Source organism: Hemitrygon akajei, chromosome 7, assembly GCF_048418815.1.
Source record: "Hemitrygon akajei chromosome 7, sHemAka1.3, whole genome shotgun sequence".
Classification (NCBI taxonomy): domain Eukaryota; kingdom Metazoa; phylum Chordata; class Chondrichthyes; order Myliobatiformes; family Dasyatidae; genus Hemitrygon; species Hemitrygon akajei.
This window is the reverse complement of record NC_133130.1, coordinates 96,727,076-96,752,349: the sequence shown is the minus strand read 5'-3', so window position 1 is coordinate 96,752,349 and position 25,274 is coordinate 96,727,076. Positions and strand designations below refer to the sequence as shown.

Genomic DNA, 25,274 nt, shown 5'->3' with positions numbered 1-25,274 from the left:
ATCATTATGACAGGAAGACAAATCAATGGGCGATTCATCTATCTCATGGTATCTTTCCATGGGTAAGAGCACTCCAAATAAATGATGGATTAATTGCACAGAAATAATTTGGGTACTTGTTTTCAACAGATCGCGCGCAGATTGATTTTTGCTACGGTTACATAAAAATTGCTTTTGGATGTTTAATTTCTGATGTTTGCAATAGCAAGTTTACATATAAAGGATGTGCAAGTGTAGCCAGAAGATGATGAGCGAAGGATCAGAATTAAATCAGTGCAAGCACAGCGGCGCAGGATAGAACTGCAGTGCGCGCAAAAACTGGCCGCAACCAGTTTCGGCTGAGCTTTGCAGTCGTCAGGCCTCCCCGACGCTGCCGATCCTAAAACTACAAATCCGGAGACGCACGCCTATCGCTCCGACTCTTGCAGAAGCCATTTTGGGGAGGCGAACAGTTTTTTGAGGTAAAAGACAAGGGCAGCAATCAATATGGAGGCGCGGGAGAAGGAGCAGCGCACGTGACCTCCTTCCCCTAACTGCCGTCCATTCGGAAGCACGCGCGGCGGGGGCGGTCCGCCTCGGGGCCCCGGATGCGCGCTCTGTCGGCTGGGCATGCGCAAGCGGCGGAGGCGGGGCGGGATTCGCCCTCAGTTAATGGCGAACGGGCAGAGGGAAGAGTGAGTGTGTTATTATGTCCCGATACAACCGGTGCGGTGGAGGTGAGAATCCCCCTTTACCACTGAAGGAATACCACAGATAGCAAATGTGAACAGCTGATAGGAGCCGGCGTCTCGGCCCCCTGCTCCCCGAAGCTGGAAGCCGCCGTGCAATTGCCCGGCGGTGCGGAAGCTGCCATCGGCGCGCTGGTGGCACGCCAGCTTCTTTCAGCATGGCGGGGTCTGGAGCTGCGTAATGGCGGCCGCTTCCCCTCTTCAGTTAAACCGGTTCACTTAAACCCGCTGTAACTTGCCAGCTTAAGCAGCGGGGTTGCGTGAAGCATCGGGCGGGCGGCCGGCTGAGGGAAGGGGGGGAGGGTAAATAACTGAAAACGAAAGCGGCTGTGTTCGCGCGCTCTTCGGCGGGCCCTGAGTGGCGTCGCTGCCTCCCTCCCTCCCTCCCTCCCTCCCTCCCTCCCTCCCTCCCATGCTCCAAGGGACAACCCCAACTTTGATGGCCAAAAGTTCGGGGGGAATTGTGCTGCCAGTAACTGAATTATTAACGCGGGTACACTTGATGCACTAACCACTGAGCTGGTTTGGCGATCCTTAATGTGGGAGGAGGAACAAATGGAGCATCGACAATGCGCCGGGCAATTGTACCCCACAAACCGCAGTTTGGTTCTTGCTGACCATTAACTGTTTTCGTTTCCTTCTGCGATAATACAGTATAATCGTGTTCTTTGTTCGCCTTAAACGACCCACTGCTTAAGTCCAGCTGCCGTTTTAATTTCTGTCCTAGATCTTGGACCTCTCGAGGCTCTTTCAAACCCTGATTTATTTGAATGCTCTAATTTAGAGGAGTTTATAACATTGTAAAATATAGAGCATTTCATGCTACCATGGTATCTTTGTATCTTAGCAATTGAATTGGTAATTAGACATTCATTTGTATCAATCTTGAAATAAGGTTGTCATCAATTTGCATGGTCAATAGTATCAAATACAAGTACTTATTGGCCTGTAATGTCTCTGTTGATTCTAACTTCACATTTTCAATCTGAACTTTTATGATTCATTCTAAACTCCCATCTGTTATTTGTTGGACTAGTAGTTCCCTATTATATTCCCTTGAATTTTTTTTTTACTAATCTCCAAATAAATATTATTCAGATCAGGTGCAAAAATATACCAGCCTCGACCCACGTTCTTATCCATGCAGTAAATCATGATCTTATTTTTGTGTCCAAGATCTTGCTGTACTCAAATTGGTTGTGCTCTTTCTTGTATTGCAGTTACGTATATTAAAAAATAAATTGCAGCTAATATTGGAGAGGGTAGGAGTGTGATGGTAGTGTTGTATTATGGATAGTCATTGTAAATAAAGTGTTAGCAGTTGTGGGTAAGTCATCATGCCTGCATGAAAATATCTTAAGGAGTAGGGGGCTACTTTTCATCCCATTTGTCTTTGCATCTGGTAGTTAAACCCTTGGGGCAGAAGGTCGCATCACCTGTTTCTTTTCCTCGTCCTTGGCCCCCTGGCCAGGGACCATTCTCCCTAATGTGCACCTAACCCTCTCACTTCCAGGTGAAGAAACGATTCACATAATCTACTGTATCTTTGTCTAATGCATTTGGTACTTGATGTGTGTGCAACAGTCATTTTCCTATCTGGTTGCATGTCATTTAATCTCCCCTTCCCACACCAACCTGTCTCCCCTGTCCATTGTGCAGCCAAATGCAAACTAAAGGAGCAACACATCCACACCTTACCCCTTTATCAAATTTCCCATTTTCATCTGCACATCACCCTTCATATCCCCTTCCCCTTCTGGTTCCCTCTGCCCATCATCCCTCCTTTATCTGGTCTGGAACTTCCTCCTCCCCCAGTTGACTCCATCTCCCACCTGTTTCCTTATCCGTCTTCACCTATCGCCCACCGACTCTGTCTCCACTACTCCAATCCCCACTCCATGTCTGGTTCCACTTATTGACCAGTTTGTGTCTCTCTCTTCCCCCTAACCTCTGTCTTTATGCAGGGTTAAAATCTGAAATAGGCGACCACCCTGTTGCCTCCACAGATGCAGCTTGATTCTAGCATCTGCAGTCTCTTGTGTCTCAATTGTATTGGACTAACTTAATTCTTTTAAACAGGTCACCTGGGTTGAATGGGTCACTAATTATTGTCTAAATAGATTTTAGTAAGATTTTTGATCTGTCATGGACTAATCAAAAGTATAAAAGGCCTATGGAATTCAGGAATTTAGATCCAAAGCAGCATGGATTCAAAATTGACTGTGACAAGAAGTAGGTAATGATTGGCTGTTGTCAGTGGGGTTCAGTATATGCTCTATTGTAATATAACAAATCTAAATACAGAAAAACATATATTTAAGAATTAGAGTATATGCAGATTAGAAAAATATTATCCATGTGGTTTAGGTGTAAAGGAAGGGAGGAATAAAAACTTCAGAATGTTGGGAGAAGGTCAGGTTGTAAGGGTGTTCAAAAACATTTGGCTGAAAACTAGCCACCTTGCAGGAAAAATGTGATTGCACTGAAATTGCAGAAGGCTAGGAGATCGGAGCTATAAGAAAATACAGTCAAACATATTGTTTTGGGATGAGATAATTTGGGTTGTATTTGAGTTGTATAAAATTTGAGGGATCTGGACAGAGGAGGAATTTCCCTGGGCAGAGGAGTGAAATAAGCAGTAGGGTAGATTGAAAGTAGTTGGTAGAAGGATTAGCAGGGAGATAAAGAAAGTTTCCTTCCAAAGGAATTCTATGCCAAAAAGGGTTATTAAGCCAGAAATCATCATTTAAAAAGAAATTGAAGAATTATGGGCAGAATGTGGGATCAAGAGTAAACTCCCCAGCTTACAAACTTTCTGATTCTACTTAAAGTATTTTGGGACATTCCGATGGTAATGTAGACATACTATAATTTCTTAAATTGGGAAGGATTTGGTGTAGGTGGCTTTGCATGGCAGATACAGTGTACTGTACTATGACTGGATTCCTCAGCCATCTGTGCTCAATTTTTATATTTTATAATTTTATTCTTGTACTCCAGTGACATTTTCAGCTTTTACTGGAATGCAGAATTCCCTGCTGAACTGAGAAACTGTAGAGACACTTCTGCACTGAAACATTTAAGAAATAAGTTTAACTGTTGAATTGTTTTCCAGTAAGTTGCTGTATATTACAGTTTAACCTGCAATTCAGTTTTCCAGTGAGGATGCGTATAATACTGTGGGATGGGGTATTGTGAAATTTCTCTAATATGAAAAATGGTTTACTTTTGCTTTGCACTCATTATTACACAATGGAACCTGTAATATGAATTATTAATTTATAGCTAAGCAATGTTAAATCCACTTAAGTCTATAATTCATGTTATGTTTTATACTTAATATAGCTCTAGTGGTTTATATGGGAAGGTTAGATGCCCTAATTTTGACTTTAGGTTACTGATATTTCTTGAAAATACTGGAAAACGGAATGATTTTTTTCCACTGTGACAAAATCTTTCTCTTTAGATAATCAGTTTTCAATGTCATATATTGCATATTTAAACATTTGTTACTTATGATCAAATATATTTTTCTGGTTAAAATGGATTTCTGATATTCACTGTAGGCATCATAATCTTAAGATTTTTGCAAAAAATCTAAATCAGTTTTTTCAGGAGTTTATATGCATGCATACACGTACACTGTTCTAGAACCCGTTTTTATGTTGGATCTCAAATATTCTGGATTTAACATGGAAGTAAGCAGTTGATGTTTACTCTGCATGTACTCACCTCTAAAGTGAATCTGCAGACAATATGAAGATAGGTGGAAGGGCAGGTAGTTTTGAGGGAGTAGAGGCTACAGAGTGACTTGGATAGATTGAGAGAATGGGCAAATGGAATACAATGTCGGGAAGTGTATGGTCATGCACTTTGATAGAAGAAGTGAAAGGGTTGACTGTTTTCTAAATGGAGAGAAAATACAAAGAACTGAAGTGCAAAGGGACTTGGGAGGCCACGTGCAGGATTCCCTAAAGGTAATTTTGCAGGTTGAGTCTGTGGTGAGGAAGGCAAATGCGATGCTAGCATTAATTTCAAGGGGACTACGATATAAAAGCAAGGATGTAATGTTGAGACTTTATAAAGCAGTGGTGAGGCCTTGTTCAGAGAATTGTGAGCAGTTTTGGGCTCCTTATCTTAGAAAGGATGTGCCAAAACTGGAAAGGTTTCAAAGGGGCTCACGAAAATGACACCAGGATTGAGCGCTTGTCATATGAAGAGTGTTTAATGGCTAATGGCCTGTATTCACCAGAATTCAGAGGAATGAGGGGTGACCTGATTGAAACTTATTGAATGGTGAAGGGCTTTGGTGGAGAGGATGTTTCTTATGGTAGGTGTGTCCCAAGACCAGAGGACACAGCCTCAGATTAGAGGGTCATCCTTTTAGAAAGAAAGTGAGGAGGAATTTCTTTAGCCAGAGTGTGGTGAATCTGGAATTCTTTGCCATAGGCAGCTGAGGAGGCAGAGTCTTTATGTATATTTAAGGCAGACGTTGATAGATTCTTGAAAGGATACGGGGAGAAGGCAGGAGATTGGGGTTGAGAGGAAAATTGGATCATCCATGATGAAATGGAGCAGACTAGATAGGCCAAGTGGGCTATTTCTGCTCCTTTGTCTTATGGTCTAATGCAACTTTGCTCAGAAACAATTTTTAATTTCTGCATTTAATATCTATAGTAGAGATTTTTTCCCCTGTTTTGGATGAGCGCCTGGAAGTGGAATTTGGAGGCTGAGGCAGATCACTTCCACTTCAACTGTTCCCAGGATTCAGCTTTCCTTTCCAGGACATTAGACATCCTTCTTCAAAGAATGGGATTTCCTTTCCTCCACCATTGATGCTGCCCTCACCCGCATCTCCTCTATTTCCTGAACACCCAATTTTCCCACCACCTTGAAAGTGATACATACCTACCACCCCATGAATCTCTGCATTCAGTATATTCTATGCAACTTCTGCCAGCTCTAAGTGATACCATCACCAAATAGATCTGTTCTCCCCCCCACCTCTCCAGTGATTGTACCCTCCGTGATTCCTTTGTCCATTTGTCCCTCCCTATAATATATCTGCTGCAACCCCCGTACTTATTCCTGCAAGCATCCAATGTGCTACACCTGCCCATACACCACCTCCTTCGTTTCCATTCAAGGCCACAAACAAACAGTTCTTCTGGGTGAGCTAGCACGTCACCTGTGACTCTGCTGAGGTTGTCTGGTGTTCCCAATGCAGCCTCCACTACATTGATGAGACACATTGTAAATTGGAGGGCCCCTCTTTTGAGTCCACTCCATCTGCCAAAATTTCATTTCCAATTCCCATTCCTGTTCTGATGTGTCAGTTCATGGCCTCTTCTTGTGCCATGATGAGGCCACCCTCAGGGTGGAGGAGCAACGCCTATATTCTGTCTGGGTAGCTTCCAACCCGATGACATGAATATTGATTTATTCCTTCCGGTAAACCCCCCCCCCCCCCCCTTCTGTTTCCCACTCTGGCCTCTTACCTCTTCTCACCTGCCTACCACCTCCCCGGGTCCCCCCCTTCCCTTTCTCCTATGGTCCACTCTTCTCTCCTATCAGATTCCTTCGCCAGCTCTTCATCTTTATCTTTACCGTCAGTGTAGCTTCACCTGTCACCCTGCTGTTCTCCTTCTCCCCGCCATCTTTTTCCATCCTTTATCCTGAAGAAAGGTCTTGGCCTGAAATCTCGACTATTTATTTATTTCTATGATGTTGCCTGACCTATTGAGTTCTTCCAGCATTTTGTGTGTGGTGTTATACCTACTGTTACCAAAGTAAAGTCTATGTGGTCTATTGTAACTCAGTCCACATTGTCTGCATGGACTGAGTAACGGTAGGTTTTTTTTCCTTATCCTCTTGTGACCAGAATTGGGATTATTCAAATAACTGAAGGAAGGCTAAGTATCTTGTTTGTCTCTGTTATTGTGTGCATGATTTTTTTTTTATTAAGCCAAATTTTTGAACAAAGGCTTTCATTAAGCTATTTTGGGCTTAAATGCTAAATCTGAAAATTAGGGTGTAGAAGACTGGGCATTGTGCTGTTGCTAACTTCCAATCATTGGATTTTTAAATTGCATTTGAATACCTAGTTACCAAGGGGTGTGGTAGTTGCAAGTAGTAAAATTGAATGTGAATATCTTTATAGTTGTATGTCCATACAGTATGGGTTTTTGTAACTATTCTTGACTAGTTTACACCAGTTGTGTGTAGATGTAAATAAGGGAGAATTGATGTTTGTCCAAGAATATTTGAATTTCTGAAGAATTTGCAGGAATTTGGAAAGAGCTTGAAGTTTACTTAAATGTAATCCAATTGATAAATATCAGTCATTGAACTTTACATTATTACCTTGGGGGGGGGGGGGGGTCAGAGTGAGGGAAGATCCCTAAATAATCATTATCCTCCTTGTCAAAATCACTGGAGCACTTGTTTCCCTGTCACCATTCTAGCTCAATTTAGCCAGCTGAGTAGTTCAAGAATTCAACATTGTGCCTTCTAAGTTAACCCAGATTGTCAGGTAAACTATTGAGAGACTAAAGTGATTTTCTGTAATGAATTAACTGAAAGGAGTATGAATTGCTTTTCCATCTAAGCTCCCAACCAAGCAATATGATAAAATCTACAGCTGCCTTCATCTCTCACCTTCGTAGTCCAAGATAACTAGTTTAATAACTTAATTCACCCTGAATCAGGAATAAATGAAGAACCTTGGGAAAGAGGGAGTGAGGAAGACACAGAGACAGTTCTGCTTGCTTATGTTATTTTAGCTTGGTCCAAGATCATACAGGTCTACCTTCACTAATCTGGCACAATTGGGACTTGCGGAGTGTCGGATTAGTGAAAATGCCGAATTACAGAAGGATCACATTAAGCATTAGCTAACTGCCTCATCATACCTTTAAATATCATGTAAATCAGTACAAGTTAGATAATGAAACAGAAGTATTAAATGAGTAGCAAGTGAATTTTTAATAAAGTAATATACTGTACAGGCACAGACAAAACAAAGGGTACAAATAAATGTACAAGAATTAACTTATACAGAACAGTTGAGCACTTCTGCTTCTGAAGTGAGACGTTTAATATACCTTCAGGCAAAGTTACATGTCTGCAAGTGGGGGGTTGTCAGGGTCATCAACATCTTCATCTTGAAAAATGAGTGAAGCATCAGGAACTGGTGCTGAAACTGGCACAACAGTTTCTTCAAGAACTGTTGATGTTGGTGGCAGCACACCTGGGTGAGCAGAAGCAAAAGTTGGAGAAAGGAGGTCTTCTATATGCCACATTTTCGTGACCGCCAGGCAGCCGGGGATTTGGCACTGGGCTGTTCCCTCTTGACTCGCAGTTACTGAGGGAATCATGGTTAGTTTCTTTTCCTCAGCTTAGTAATATGCTTAAATTCAGTGGGTCACTACGTCTGATCTGAGGTCGTAGGCAGCAGAGAACGGAGTGCCGGCTGGGCGACACCGGAGGGTAGTGCGCGACTGCCAACAGGCGGGCAAGAAGGTGGACCGACCCAGCACACGCCAGTTCCTCCAGGCGGGTGCCAGGTGGTCATGCCTCACACAAATGGTATTAATAAATGCAGGAAAACAAGAATCACCTGTCTGTGCTTACAAGAGCGCGCCAACATGTGAACAGATCTAACGCAACCAAAACACCGCGCAGCAGATTGGTACGGTGGCCCAGGAAATTTGAAATTACAGTTGCGTGGAAAATTTGAAATCAGTGCTGGATTATCGAAGGAACCGGATTACAGGTGGTCGGATTAGTGAAGGTCGACTGTACTTAGATGAATTTTAATTTACTGTATCCACCTGATATAACACTTTCAAATTGGGTACTTTACTGTCAAAGCCGATGGCATTTGATGTTTCTAGTGTAGTGTAGTGTTGACACACTGACTTAAACCAGAGATTGCTGGAGCTTTGTGGGCAGATATGAATTCAGTGGTGACTTCCATTTTTTAATGGACTATTGCTTCACCCACTTGCTAGTGTGCTATGAAATTACTATGAAGTTGTGTGACAGAATTGTTCATCAATCCACAATATACCCAGTAAAAAACATACTACTCTTCCAATGTAGTTATTGAGATGAATCCAAAAAGGTTCCAAGTAGGGACAAAATTTGGGAATTCCATGACTTTGGTAAGTTCAGTGTGTCTAATGTGGTAGTGTAGTGGGTTGCATTTGTTGCTCTCACTTTCTGCTTCTGGCTAACAGTCTTGTGAAAAGGAGAGCTCAATGTGTCTCTCCCTGCCGGACCATAGTCTCCAACAAGCCTCCTGTAATGTCTCCTTGCTGGCGACACATGGAAACTGAACTCCTTTTGGATTCAGGCTGCACTACGGAGGAGGGAGATGTGGTCTGGCCCCTGTACACGTAACATGAAAGCCTACTGGTGTGTAGACACACTCTGATGCTCATGAATCAGATCCCTAGCTATGGGTAAATAACCCCACTGCCTTGTGGTCAGACTCGAGAGAGATGAAGGCTATGGGAGTAAATGCTAACGGCAAATCTAGAGTGGAGCCCCTAAGGCACCTGGACAGCTCCTGCAGCCAAGCTGGTGCCAAACGTATTGTTTCATAAGCTTTCCTTTGGACTACACTGGTGAGACTGAGAGGGGGATCTTGATGACTGGGCATCTCAGGATCTCCATACCTTCTGCCTCGGCCTTTGATGATGATCGTCATCCATTGTCCTTCAAGACAGACGGATGCAACCAACCACCAGTTGTTAAACTGCATTTTGAAACATGTCTGCAAGGTTTAGGTTATAAAATGAACATGTGATTGCACTACTGAAATACAATATTTGATTAATTATTGATTTATATTTATGATGGACATCAATCTTGGAATTAGAAATTTTAGACTGCTAATTTGGATAAATTATGAACTGTAAATCAATATTCAACACTGATCTTGTACTAGAAATTCCAACAATCTCGGCATCTTACCTTTTCTAATATTGTGATCTCTGGTGTTTTGCACCATTGATCTTGTCGCATAGAATTCTCAAAGAATAAAATAGGAAGGATAAAGCACATTTTTAAATTAATTTTGAACAATTTTCAATTTGAAATGAGGATTTGTACTTGTGTAGGACTGTGGTTAGTTGAAACTAAATTATTTTAAAGACAATTAGGGTTTAAAATTATTAATATGTAGTTAGTCCTTTTGAAGCTAAAAAATTTGCTAAGTTGTAAATATGGCATATAAAAATCATGCAGGAAACTAACATTGTACACCAAAGTTTGTTGATAAAATCCTGAAGTTTTGCATCAAATCAGACTTCCATTGATTATGCTAAGTAGGCAGCAGACTATGGAGCATGAAATTAGGAATAGCATCGTCTGAATTTACATAAGAACATAAGAGATAGGAGCAGGAGTAGGCCAATCGGCCCCTCAAGCCTGCTTCGCCATTCAACAAGATCATGGCTGATCCAATCTTAACTCTAGTTTTCACTGAATCCCACAAGGCAACAGTGCCAACCAACAGGGCACCATGCCGCCCATTTTATTTTATTCATCCCGCCCAAACCCATGTGATCACCCGGGGGGAAAAAACCGAGTTGCCAATTGAGGAGAAAAAATCTGGAAAATTCCTCTCCGACCCATCCAGGTTATCGAAAACTGGTCCAGGAGATCACATGGCTGATCTAAACCTAGCCTCATGTCCACTTACCTGCTCGCTCACCGTATCCCCTAATGCCATTTTTATCCAGGAAAATGTCTATCTCTGTTTTGAATTTATTGAGTGTAGTAGCTTCCACAGCTCTCTGGGGCAGTAAATTCCACAGCCTCACTACCCTCTGAGTGAAGAAATTTCTCCGCATCTCAGTCCTGGAACGGCATCCTCTTATTTTAAGATTATGCCCCCTAGTCCTAGTTTCACCCATCATTGGGAACATTCTCCCCGTATCCACCCGATCAAGCCCCTTCACAATCTTATATGTTTCAATAAGATCGCCTCTCATTCTTCGGAACTCCAATGAGTAGAGTCCCAATCTACTCAACCTCTCATCATACATCAACCCACCCATCCCCGGAATTAACCTAGTAAACCTTCTCTGCACTGCCTCGAGAGCCAGTATGTCCTTTCTTAAATATGGACACCAGAACTGCGCGCAGTACTCCAGGTGTGGTCTCACCAATACCCGGTACAACTGCAGTAAGACCTCCCTGTTCTTATACTCCATCCCCCTAGCAATAAAAGCCAGCATTCCATTGGCCTTCTTGACCACCTGCTGCACTTGCATACTAACTTTTTGTGTTTCCTGCACCAGGACCCCCAGATCCCTTTGCACAGAAGCACTTTCCAGTTTCTCTCCATTTAGATAATAACTTGCTCTATTATTTTTCCTGCCAAAGTGCAAGACCTCACATTTGTCAGTATTATATTTCATCTGCCAAATGTCTGCCCAATCACTCAGCCTATCTATGCCCCCCTGCAGGGTTTCAATGTCCTCCACGCTCATTACACTCCCTCCCATCTTTGTGTCATCAGCAAACTTCGATATGTTGCACTTAGTCCCTTTCTCCAAATCATTAATATAGATTGTAAAGAGTTGGGGTCCCAACACCGACCCCTGTGGAACACCACAAGTCACCAACTGCCAGTCTGAGAATAAACCATTTATCCCAACTCTGTTTTCTGTTAGAAAGCCAATCCTCCACCCATGCCAGAATATTATCCCCAATCCCATGATTTTTTACTTTAAGTAATAATCTTTGGTGTGGCACCTTGTCAAATGCCTTTTGGAAGTCCAAATACACCACATCCACTGGTTCCCCTTTATCTACCCTATATGTTATGTCCTCAAAGAACTCCCAACAAATTTGTCAAACATGACTTCCCTTTTGTAAAGCCATGCTGACTTTGTCCTATTAAGCTATGTTTATCCAAATGCCCTGTTACTGTTTCCTTAATTATCGATTCCAACATTTTGCCAACCACAGATGTTGGGCTAACTGGCCTATAATTCCCAGCCTTCTGTCTATTGCCCTTTTTAAATAAAGGAGTTACATTAGCATTTTTCCAATCTGCCAGGACCATTGCTGAGTCCAGCAAGTTTTGAAAAATTATCACTAATGCATCCACAATCCCGACCGCCACTTCCCTTAAGACCCTAGGATGCAAGCCATCCGGTCCAGGGGATTTATCCACCTTCAGTCCCATTAATTTATCAAGTACCATTTCCTTGGTGATTTGAATCGTAGTTAGCTTCTCTCCCCCTAGAGCCCCCTGTTTATCCAGTGTTGGGATATTTTGAGTGTCCTGTACTGTAAAAACTGATACAAAATATTTGTTCAGCATTTCTGCCATCTCCATGTCCCCTATCATTAATTTCCCGGTCTCATCTTCTAGGGGACCAACATTTACTTTAGCCACCCTTTTTCTTTTTATGTAACTATAAAAACTCTTACTATCTGCTTTTATGTTTTTTGCCAATTTACTTTCATAATCTATCTTCCCCTTCTTAATCAATCTTTTTGTTATTTGCTGCTGATCTTTAAAAGCTTCTCGATCTTCAATCTTCCCACTAGATTTAGCTACCTTATATAACTTTCTTTTTAGTCGTATACTTTGCTTTATTTCTTTACTTAGCCACGGATAACTATTTTTCTTTTACACCCTTTTTTCTTCAGTGGAATATATTTTTCTTGATGGTTGTAAAATAACTCCTTAAATATACACCACTGATCAAGTACCGGTATCTACCCTTTAATCTATTTTCCCAATCCATCTTAAGCAATTCCGCTCTCATATCATCATAGTCTCCTTTATTTAAGCTCAGTACGCTTGTTTGAGATCCAACCCTCTCATCCTCTAATTGAATATGGAATTCGACCATGTTATGGTCACTCATTCCAAGGGGATCCTTTACTGGGACATTTTTTATTAGTCCTGTCTCATTACACAGGACCAGATCTAAGACTGCTTGCCCCCTTGTCGGCTCAGTAACGTATTGTTCAAGGAACCCATCCCGAATACACTCAATAAACTCTTCTTCAAGGCTGCCGTGTCCGACTTGATTAGTCCAGTCAATATGAAAGTTAAAATCCCCCATAATTATAGCTGTTCCCTTATTACAAGCCCCAACTATTTCCTGATTTATGCTCCGACCAACTGAGTTACAGCTGTTTGGAGGCCTATAGACTACTCCCACCACTGCTTTTTTCCCTTTACTATTTCTTATTTCTACCCAAATTGTTTTGTTATCCTGATCCTTTGAGCCAATATCATTTCACTTTATTGCAGTGATTTCTTGCTTTATTAACATAGCCACCCCACCTCCTTTTCCTTCTTGCCTGTCTCTCCTAATTGTCGAATACCCTTGTATGTTTAATTCCCAGTCCTGGTCACCCTGCAGCCATGTTTCCGTAATTGCCACAATATCATAACCATACGTAATTTGTATGGTCAACTCATCAATTTTATTCCTAATACTACGTGCATTCAAATAAAGGACTTACAAATATGTTTGACACTTATTTCCTACCTTTTCCTTTTGTACAACTTTACGCATATCTCCGTACATTCTTTCCCCTCCTGACACACTCTGTCTTTTTATTCCTCCACTTTTACCTACATCCATTACCTTCTCCATTGTCTTTTTAATTATTTGCTGTCTAGAATCCTCCCCCCCCCACTAGTTAGTTTAAAGACCTCTCTGCAGCCCTAGTTATATGATTCGCCAGGACACTAACCCCAGCCCGGTTCAGGTGAAGCCCGTCCCTCCGGAACAGTTCTCTCCTGTCCCAGTACTGGTGCCAGTGTCCCAAGAAGCAAAACCCACTTCTCCCACACCAGTCTTTGAGCCACGTGTTTAACTCCCTAATTTTATTTAACCTAGCCAAATTTGCTCGTGGCTCAGGTAATAATCTCTGGATTATTGAGGTTCTGTTTTTTAATTTGACCCCTAGCTGCTCATATTCCTGTAACAGAACCTTCTTCCTTGTCCTATCTATGTCATTAGTACCGACGTGTACTAAGACAACTGGATCCTCCCCCCTCCCACTGCAAGTTTCTCTCCAGCCCAGAAGAGATGTCCTTAACCCTGGCACCAGGCAGGCAACATAACCTTCGGGACTCTCGCTCTCGGTTGCAGAGAACCCTATCTATCCCCCTGACGATACTGTCCCCTATTACTACAACATTTCTATTGACTCCCCCCTCTGGAATGGCCCCGCACTCCACGGTGCTATGGGCAGGTTGCTCATCCTCCCACAGTCCCCGCTCCTGCCCTCACAGGGAGTTAAAGCCTCAAATCTGTTGGACAGGAGCAAGGCCTGCATCTCCTCCAGCCCTACCTCCTGGATTCCCCTACTTGCCTCACTCATAGCCACACCATCCTGTGCTTGACTGCAGTCTACATTAGTTAATCTATTAGGTGTGGCTATCTCCTGGTACACAGAGTCCAGGTAACTCTCCCCCTCCCTGATGTGTCGCAGTGTCTGAAGCTCGGACTGCAGCTCATCAATATGAAGCTGGAGTTCCTCGAGCAACAAACACTTGCTGCAAATGTAGTCGCCGTGTCCCTCAATGGGGTCTACCGGTTCCCACATCTCACAGCAGTAACACATCACCTGCTCCATGCTATATAGTTAATTTAATGTACTAGTATTAGTTATGCAAGAACCCTTTGCCCCAATACAGCTAACTATCACACTATTTAACAATACTTTTAAAGTTATAAGTGTAAAAGGAAGCAGGACTACTTAACCAATATTTACCAAGCAACTAGCTGTGAGAGCTCTGCAGCTCTGGTCTTCCTCGTCTCGCGCAGTTCCGCCAAAGCCAGTTGAGCCAAAGCCCTTAGGCCTCCACTCTACTCCCGGCTCACTCCACTGCCCGCAACGATACTGCCCGCTGTATCGGGCTGTGTTCCTTTTAAATCTCCTGCACTTCACTGCCCGGCGTCACACGCCTGCGCAGTCCCGCCTCTCTCAACTCTGATGAAAACCGGTAAAATTCAAAATGGCTTCCACCTCACTCTTGCTCCGATTCTCAGAAGTCCTTCTCCGAAAAATGAATTTACTCATTACACTCCAGAGAGTGTAATATTGAATAGTTTTTTTCTAAAGCAACATGTAAGATGTTAAAATTCACCACTAATGGTGTTAGACTGTCAGTAATAAAGAGCAATGGGTCGTGTGGTATATTTCCCACTTTGTTGTTTACATATTAATTATACTTCTGGCTATTAGTTTAATATAGTCACCCAGGTTCAAGTGAATCGAAATCAAATACACAATTTTTTCTTGTTATTGCTCATTATAAACAATGTTGATTTTATTTCCTAAAGCAAGTCTATTAAAGATAAAATAGTCCTACCTTCTACAATGTCTGATGAAGGAATATTGGTCAAAGCATTGGGGAACATTCTGATGAGAAAGGTCATGTTTTTTTATGGCTGTGTAATGTTTGGAAGATGTTTAATGTCTCATCTAACTGGGACAACCAACAAATAATTCACTAAATACTACAGATATTGTAGCAAAATGTTTTCCCAGACTACTTATGTGTTTTGACCTGGTATAGAGAGCTCAGACTGGTAACCTTGTATTAGGTGGGTGCTGAACCAAATGAGTATCAGGATTCCATTAACCATGCAAATCCTGGAATCACTTCTACATCATATTGCTGCTGGCCTATCTCGACTATCGACTTAATTAGATTTTTTTTCCTACCCCTCAGTGTTCCCATCCTGAGCCTTTTTGTTTGGTAGCCATTTGTTCTTGGAATCTTCACTCCAATTCATGAATGCAGGAGATACAATTATGGATCTTACTGTCTGAACTTTTCATGTTTTTCATTTAGATTAATCCTTTTTAAAATATCTTCAGTTCTAGTATGATTTCCAATTTATTTTTGTTTCTTTATTACTTTGAGTAATATTGAGCTACTTCTATCTGGTTCTATCTATACATTGACCTTGTATTAAATACATCTGATGCAGCTCATAAGACAGGTAACTTAACCATGTAGGGCAAAGGCATTTGTCATTGATGCTGCACTTCAGTTGTTCTTACAATAATTTTACAGGAGTGGTTATGAATTTTTAAAGGTAATGAAAGTGTAATTTGAATTATAAGTTACTTTATATGCATGCCATTTTCCAAAATGTTTTTGTCACTGAGATATTTACAGTACTGTGCAAAAGTCTTAGGCACCCTAGATTTTTAAAGTAAATTTTGTATTAGATTAGGGATTCCCAAACATGGACCCTTATCGTTAACAGGTCTGTGGAAGGTTGGCAACCCCTGTCTTTTGATTTTTTTCTTTGTCTTTTGTATTAATGTGTCAGTAGCAAAGAGCATTTTTTGATATCCAAGCAGTTGTTTTTCAAAAAATGAAATGTTACAGAGAATTTTTAAGTATTTTGTTAAAGTTACATATTAAGTGATAGTTTACTTTTCAAATTAAAACTTGATTACTTTGTGGGTACATAGCCCAGTGCATGATTAAATAGATAATAAACAGGTACTAATGATCAATGACATAATGAGGTGAATGAACTATTCTGATTAACCGAAACAGAAACGGGTGTAGAAGGAATCAAACTGAGCAACCAAACTAAAAGGTGAGGGTGTGGCAGATGTGACAATTTAACCTTCAAATTATCAATTCTTACACCTTGGCAAATTGAGCATAGCAACAAGACACTGGTCATCGTGCAACAGCAAGGTCGCTCCCAAGCAAGAATTTTGCAGCAGGTAGGAGTTTCAAAGTATGCTGTCCAAGCTCTTCTGAAGAGCACAAAGAAATAGACAAGGTTAAAGAACAGAAGGGCAGTGGTCAGCCACAGAAACTGAGTGTTGCAGATGATGTCAAATTGATGTCTCTTCTAAATTGGAAGAAGTCCAGTACTGCTATCAGCTCTGAACTCTCAGAAACCACTGGAACCCAAGTACACCCCTCTACAGTCAGAGGAAGTCTTGTCAGAAGTGGTCTTCGTTGAAGAGTTGCTGCCAAAAAACCTTTCATCTGAAGTGGAAACAAAGCCAAGAGATACACCTATGAACAAGGACTGGGATGCTGAACAATGGTAGCAAGTGAGTTAAAACTTGAAGTTTTTGGCTCAAAAAGGAGGCACTTTGTAGAAGAGCTGGAGAGCTATATGGATGAGTTTCTGCAGCCAATGGTGTAGCACGGTGGAAGTTCCCTGCAGGTTTGGAGCTGCATTTCTGCAAATGAAGTTGGTGTTCTGGTGGTCAGAATTAATGAAACCCTCAATGCTGAGAAGCTTAAGCAGATTCTCATCCACACAATACCATCAAAGGAGGCATCTGATCAGTCCCAACTTCATTATGCAGCAGGATGATGACCCCAAACACTCTGGCAATGTCATAAATAAATACCTTCAGCAAAAAAGAGTTCTGGAATAGATGATAAGGCTTCCAAAGAGCCCTGATCTCAACGGCATCAAGGCTGTCTGAGGTTGCTAAAGAGAGAGAAGTGAGACAGCCAAGGTCTGCAGAAATGTGGCAATTTCTCCAAGATGCTTGGAACAATCTACCAGCTGATTTCTTATCAAACCGCATAACCGTGTACGTAAGAAAATTGATGCAGTTTTAAAGTCAGAGTAGTCACATCAAATAATTTTACTTTACTATTTACTGGGTTTTATAGTTTTTTGATATTTGGAAACTTCATTATTTCATTATTTTTGAAAGCATCTTTGATTTACAGCTTTTTTTTTAACATATGCTTAAGACTTTTGCACAGTACCGTATTCCTTTCTCTTGGTGTATATATTCTTATAATTGTATATTTTTGTTGTCCTTTAAAGTCTAGTTTTCTTTTGAAAATCACAGTTAATTTTTTTGTAATTCAAAACAGTTTTATTTAGTGTTTTGTTTTGCAGATTCTAATGATATCTGGTATGCATCTCAACAGAAACCAAGGTCTATGTAGGTAACTTGGGAACAGGTGCCGGTAAAGGGGAACTAGAGCGTGCATTCAGCTACTACGGGCCACTGAGGACTGTCTGGATAGCACGGAATCCCCCTGGTTTTGCTTTTGTGGAATTTGAGGAGCCTCGAGATGCTGAAGATGCTGTTCGTGGTTTGGATGGCAAGTAAGTAAATCTTAAAGGGAAGCTAAACCCCATTGGTAAAGTCTTGCTTTCATTATTATCAGCTATTTTTATTGCATAATATGAATGTTTTCAATTTTCTTTGAAACTTCTGTTCAGAATGCACTTGTCACAGTATGCTCTCTTAGCCCTAAGTGTCCATGCAGAATTGTACAGGCATGGTGGCATTGCCAATTAACTTAGAATTTTTTGAGAAAACATTACTGTACAAATACACATAAAATCAGAATCAGGTTTAATATCCTTGATATATCGTGAAATTTGTTAACTCAGCAGCAGCAGTACAATGTAATACATGATAAAATAAAAATTATAATAAACATGTATAGTTAAATAAGTAGTGCAACACAAATAAACAGCAGTGAGATAGTATTCGTGAGTTCGGTATCCATTTAGGAATTGGATGGCAGAGGGGGAAAAAGCTGTTTCTGAATGACTGTGTGCGCCTCTTCCATGGTAAAAGTGTGAAGAAGGCGATGCTTAATGATGGACACTGTCTTCCTGAGACACTGCTCCTTGAAGGTATCTTGGATACGGTGAAGGCTTGTACCATAACTTTTTCATTGTGCAGCAGTAGCAACCCTTCCTCCCCAAACCAGACAGTGATGCAGTTTGTCAGAATGCTTTAACACAGTACATCTGTAGAATGTTTTAGGTGACAAACCAAATCTCCTCAAACTCTTAATGAAATATAGCCTCTGTCTTGCTTTCTTTATAGCTGCATCAATATGTTGCGTCCAGGGTAGCTCCTCAGATACTGACAGGAACTTGAAATTGCTCACTCCACTTCTGATCCCTCTGAGGATTGGTTTGTGTTTTCTTACTCTTTCTGAAGCCCAAAATCAGTTCTTAGTGTATGCATATACATTTAAATAAATTGCCAAATTATTTGTCATCCCCTTATCCTTTTAAATCACAGTGTAATTCTATATTCAAGGCAAAACTGTATTAATATAAATAAAACAAATAGAAATCAAATAAATAACTGCAATCATCATCACATGAAGTACCAAAGCTGCTGTTGCTAATTAGCCTACAACTGCACTGCTCGTGTGAACTAATGTAAAAATATCTTTTCATTATTTTACATATTCAATGAAATAAAATTGATTTTTGAGCATAAAACAAAACAGTCTTATGTAGGTCATGCATATTCTTTGAAATTTTTACTGGTTTAATGAGAATTCCTGTTGGCTAAGCACCGGATAAACAAACTTACCTACTTTAAGGTATTGATTGGCAGGAGTTTTCTCCTCCTCAAGATATTCATAGAAATATAAAGCAGTCCCGTGAAAACTTACATTTGCCTGCAGAACCTTTCTTACATCATTTAAGAGTATAGTTGTTAGGCATTGTGTGCTCTGATCAGAGGATAAAGAGCTTGAGGGCCATTTATCTTAATTTTAAATAAGAAGTGAATAATGCTATTGACATTTGGATTTGGCTTCCTCTTAAATATTGGGGGATTGTCAGAGTAACAAATGTATAAAATGTTATATGCGTGAAATATTCAGTTGTTATAATGCAACATTGTACAGATAAAGAAACCATGAGTGCTGCCGTTATTGTAACGGAGCCCATATTAACGCATTATTATTTGGCAATTGTGGAAATGCAAGCTATTTTTCAGATGTCATGTATTGGTACGCTAGCAGTTAACTATTTTCCCTTCAGACATGTCCAGTAACTGAAGATGTGCATGACTGCTCTTCTACCTGGTTGAGATCCTTTGAGTCAAATTTTATGCAGTTGAGTAATTTCTGTTCCTGTTAAAAATGTTTGACTCTTTCCTGTTAGATTTTATACTGTGTGTTATATGGTCTTTGGTGAGAAGAAATGACAGTAGCTGCTACAGTTGTCCACTGCTTTACGATCTTTTGGCTATTTGGAACACTAATACTGATCCAAGATTCCCAACTTTTTCTTGGTTGAGACCTCTCGGTGACCTGATATCTCATGAGCAACTTTTGTGCAACAGTGCATTGGTGTAATTAGCTACACAAATCAAGCAATGACTCTTTTTGGATTGTACATAATTTCCATTGAATCAACATGAAAGGAACACAAGATGGCTTGCTTTTGTTGGTTCTCTTGATATGAAGAAACTTATCTTTTGTGTGAACTTTTATCTTTGTGCAGTTTGTGGACCTTTGGTTAGGTTTTGGAGAATTTTGGCAAAGCTCTCTTCATACAGTATCTTATCGAAAAGGGAACATTATTAGTATTGAAATCTGGAACTGTTCACAAAAGGTGCTGTTTTAAAATAATCTGGCAATCGCCATTGATCAACTTCTTGCCAATCTTGGGTTATGCTATAAAGTCCCTATAAAAGGCAGGAATCAGCAAAATTCTGTAATTCATTTATCTCTTCCAGAGACATATTTGCTAAACTCTGGTAGTGCAGAATTGTTATCTTTACAATCTATAACAGATATATAATGATACATGGGAGTTTCAGGTCTTTGTAGCATTACAGGGGCTACCTCAGCATAGCAAGCAGTATTTGAATAATAGATCATGATACAAAACCCAACTGATCCAGCTTTTGCTTCTGGAAATTGTAGTTAATATGAACATATTCTGCTGAGATTGCATAAGTTTATACTTTCTCTATGAATTGAAGCTTATTTACTTCATCTAAGTTTAGAAAGAAACGTTTCTTGTGGCTCAGTTGTATTGGCGGCTTTCCTTAGCTTCTTGTGCCAGTCTATAAAATTATTGTTATATATAACTGGTCCATATTTCTACAGAGCTGCATTTTAAAAAGTTTTGAACTATGACTCGTGTCCTTCTGTTAGATTTGTTAGTTTTATCGCAGAGATCTGCTTCTATGGTTGTGCTAATGTTTTATAACTGAAGTTTGCATATAGAATGAATCACATGATATGCTTCCTCTGAATCTATATTCTGCATAGGCACCTGGGCTTTGTGTCTTGCTTTTGAATATTTGCCACAGGTTTGGGAGCATGATGAAAATGCGTATTTTCATGGGTGGCAGCACTGTCACCCACTGGAAAATTCTCCCTTTAAAATACTGTGCATAGCTGAGGACATTCTGCATTAATGTTTGAGGTTGAAATGTTAGGAACTGTCATGAAGACTTTGTAAGTTTAAAGTTGTGTTAGAATTTGGTTGATTTGAAGTTTGAGTCAGTTGTTTCTTGTAAGAACCAAGTTCAACTGGTCAATAGGTACATGCATCAGGACAACTTCCTTATTTGTTAACACTTGAAAGCTTCTAACTGTATGAATACTACAGCACACAGTCAAGAGGTGAATAGTTACAGACATTTCTACAGCAGCCTATGAATTGCTAATTGAACAACATAGTTTACTTCTGTACCTTTTGTCAGGTCTCATTAAAATGGTATTTAAATTGATTTAGTCGCCTACAAATCATGATTTGATGGTCTTGGCAATTGCACATGATTACAGATCAGTAAACTTGAAACCCACCTGGTTTCCTTGACCGTGTAAGTCTAGGGAATACACATCCGGGTCTCACCAAAGCTGTGAGATTGAGAAGGCTCTTCCACCCCAAACCCCAGTTTGTGTGGATGCTGTGTAATTTTCTACCGTTACAACTCGATGTATATGATTAAAGGAGTTATATTTATGAATCTTAACTAAAGGGTTAGTAAAGAAAGAAAAAGCAAAAAGGGCTCATTATAATTAAACAGTCAAATATGCACAAGTTGTAGAAGTCATACATGTTCACCGATCCTCAGTTGACCTCGGCACCTTGCTCCATTGAATCACGGCCCCTCATTGGGTCAAATCCTACAGTTGGTTCTCTCCGGCGTCTTCACTCTTCATCTTCCACTGAACAAAGGACCCCAGCTCACACAGTGTCAGACATACAACTCAAAAGCTCCCTCCCCTGATTGGATGTCTCACATTCCAAAGCACCAGTTATCTCTAACCATAACTCAAACATGGCTTCTACATTACATTAGCAGTGAAACCTCTCCCAGGCTGTTAAACTCTTACTGTCGCTTCCTAAGTATATATACAAGACAGTATTTACCTTTCTCTTTGATATCTCTTGCTCTTTTGCTTTTCTCTAGATAATTTTCACAATAATGTGGTAAATGCCATTAAAGCACTTTTTATAAAGACAACTTTGGATTTCCATCATTCCACTGTGGTGTTGGGATCAGTCATAGTTGAACATTATTTTTCGGCAGAAGTGTCCTTGTGTCTTCACCTAACTTATCACCTAAACTTAGCCCCTAAACTTCAAATTGATGTGAACAGGACTTGTCCAATGACATTGAAAAAGTTATTGAGGCAATTTGTTACCCAATTAATCTCCCCTTTTAAAGGTAGGATCCTGTAAGAGAGAATATTTTGTTAAATTATGTTGTTGAATAATTAATGTAGTTGTGTTCCAATCACAAGAATGGATAAAGTTATTGTGCTTGTTACTCTTCAGCCTAATGAAGAGCTTAGTAGCATCAATGCCTTTTTCTTTTATAAATTGTTCTTTTAAGTTTTGTCTCAGCCATGTTCCTGTTGGTTTTTCGCTAAGTTTTAAGGGAGGTAGGTACTCTTTCTTTACCTCCCTTTCTCATCTTCTCCCCTGCCCCCCCCCCCCCCCCCCCCCCACACACACACAACCACTGGGTTCAACTTGGTGGTTTTGAATTTGAATCTTCTGATTTATGGGGGTGTGTGGGGAAGAAGTATATTGTTTCTCCTGAGATTTTGGTCAGACCTATGGCTATTTTCCAGATTTTTCCCCCATATCAGATGAGTTAGCTTGGAGAAATACTGCTGAAGTTTCACTGTAAATGTTCACATCACTGTTGCAAAAAAAAATTGTTTATGGAATTGGACTTCAGGGCAAACAGATCAGAGTAACCAGTTTTGTATGCATAAGCACCAATGGTTGCAGAAGCTTAATTAATGTCTCATTATATGCATCATGAAATAATGTGCATATAATGTTGAATGCTTTAAGCTCCAATAATAAGGGCAGTATTGTAGCTGCACATTTTCACTGATGCCTGTTTAAATAGTAATTTCTTTAACTTAAGGGTAATTTGTGGTTCGCGTGTTCGAGTGGAATTATCAACAGGAATGCCGCGCCGCTCACGCTTTGAGCGGCCACCAGCACGGCGGCCCTTTGACCCAAATGATCGATGCTATGAGTGTGGAGAAAAGGGTCATTATGCTTATGACTGTCATCGCTATAGCCGACGTAGGAGGAGCAGGTATGACAAACCAATCTCAATGATTATTAAAAACGCTTAAAAGCATTTTAAGTATATTTAAACAGCTTTATTTTAATCTGAATAAAAATGCAGTGCTTTATATTGTTGCTTGCTGCTTTACATTTAAGTGCTAATCAGGTCTTGTGGCTTTTTTGTTTGCTTGACTTTGAGTTTCACTGTGAATGTTTTGAATATTAATGATCCACCTGGTCCAAACCTTTCAGGTTTCTTCGTTTGAGTCAGTCACCGCGATTCAGAATGTCGTGAGCCTCATGATATCAGGCTGAGGCATCTAGCAAATCCAACAGTTTTGATGCGCCTAGAGCATACGGTGATTGGCATGAGGCCAGATCCCCTCGAGAACCTGCTACAACTAGCTTCACCTTTAAGATTCTTTTGAGGGCAGAAAATGTTTGAGAATGAGACAAGGTGATCGCCGTTATGCTGTAAATTGGCTTTCAATTGGGCCCCTTTCTAGAGGAACGCCAGATTGACCGCATTCCCTCGTAGACAAACATCCTGCGTCAATCAAGCCTCACTTTGGCTCATTTGGCTGTCAATTTGATCGTCGTTAGATTGAAGAACATCTAGATGCTGCGATGATCTGATAGATACTTCTAGATCGCCTAGATCTGCTTGACCTTGGTCCAAAGAGGGGGTCGACTGACCTGCAAACTTGCAAGGTTTACTTTATGTACCACTTACAAGTGTTTTTACAATGCACAAAATGCTAAAAGAAATGTAATGATTTTTAACTGGATCTACGTTATGTAGATTTAATCTAAAAACATATATGTAGGTCCCCACATTGTCTTCAAACTGACAGACACTGTATTGTAGCAATCTTATTTTGATTCCAGCAGAGGTATTCCAAGAATATAATGCTGAAACAGCTAAATTTAACTCTTTTCTTTTTGTTAAACCAGGTCCAGGACTAGGTCACGTTCAAGATCACGTGGAAGAAGATATTCTCGTTCACACAGCCGTAGCCGTGGCAGAAGGTATGTCTTTCATGGAGGTTTAGTGTTAAAGAATGATGTGTTTGTGTTCTAAAATGTAATAATTACTCAAATTTTGTCAAGGTCCAGGTCATTTTCTCCTCGGAGGTCCAGGTCATTTTCTCCTCGGAGGTCCAGGTCTTTCTCTCCTAGAAGGTCCAGGTGAGTATAATACATTCTTTACTTTCCCTTTCTCCATAGTCAAAAACAAAAGAAAATACATTGAACTCTGGATTAATTGATCATTTCAGTTAAGTACAACTTACAAGTCTTCTTGTCTAGCAATTTTAATTTAAAACAATAAATATTAACAAAGGCAAGTACTGATGATTTGCCATCCTTGGAAGCACAAAGTAGTCAGTGAGTCAATCTGCAATTGTAGAGAGAGGAAAAGCTGAGTTAGTGTTAAATGCATTTCATTGGAAATCAAAACAGGGCAAGAAACCCAAAATTAAAAATGTTGAAAGTCGTTAGTAAATCAGCCTGCAACTGTGGAGAGAGGAAAAGCTGAGTTAGTGCTTCTAATCAATGGCCTAAGTTTCCTGCATTTTCACTTTTTAAAAACAAAGTGTGTTCACTGAGTTCATGCTTGGAATGTATGTACAGTATTTTAAACATCGAATAGGCGTGAATCCTTATACTTTCAAAATACTGAGCCTTGATATGGTTTAGTTTGAATCACAAATACAACTCAAGCAAGCAGTTTGACTCGGGTCTGAAGTCCTCACTTCTCTATCAACAGTACTCTTATTCCATGTGTCTGCTTCCATACATACCTGTTTTGGGTCTTAAATTGTAAAATTAAAATGTTATGGCAAGTGGCTTCAATTGCAATGTTCTTTAAAATGGAAGAAAATTTTAACCATATAACAATTACAGCACAGAAACAGGCCATCTCGGCCCTTCTAGTCCGTGCCGACGCTTACACTCACCTAGTCCCACTGGCCCGCACTCAGCCCATAACCCTCCATTCTTTTCTTGTCCATATACCTACCCAATTTTACTTTAAATGACAATACCAAGCCTGCCTCTACCACTTCTACTGGAAGCTCATTCCACACAGCTACCACTCTGAGTAAAGAAATTCCCCCTTGTGTTACCCTTAAACTTTTGCCCCCTAACTCTCAAATCATGTCCTCTTGTTTGAATCTCCCCTTCTCTGAATGGAAAAAGCCTATCCACGTCAACTGAATCCATCCCCCTCATT

General features: G+C 40.4%; 1 protein-coding gene across 1 annotated transcript in view; it reads left to right on the top strand.

The window, feature by feature from the left end:
* The first annotated feature begins 600 nt into the window (after window positions 1–600).
* Window positions 601–25,274, top strand: part of LOC140730711 (serine/arginine-rich splicing factor 7-like) — a 35,717-nt gene continuing 11,043 nt past the window's right edge. Inside the window, exons 1-5 of the mRNA XM_073051513.1 lie at window positions 601–716; window positions 17,656–17,836; window positions 22,893–23,069; window positions 23,996–24,070; window positions 24,152–24,229. Of these exons, the coding sequence (XP_072907614.1) occupies window positions 689–716; window positions 17,656–17,836; window positions 22,893–23,069; window positions 23,996–24,070; window positions 24,152–24,229 (539 nt within the window). The 5' untranslated portion in view covers window positions 601–688. The remainder of the gene's footprint in view (window positions 717–17,655; window positions 17,837–22,892; window positions 23,070–23,995; window positions 24,071–24,151; window positions 24,230–25,274) is intronic.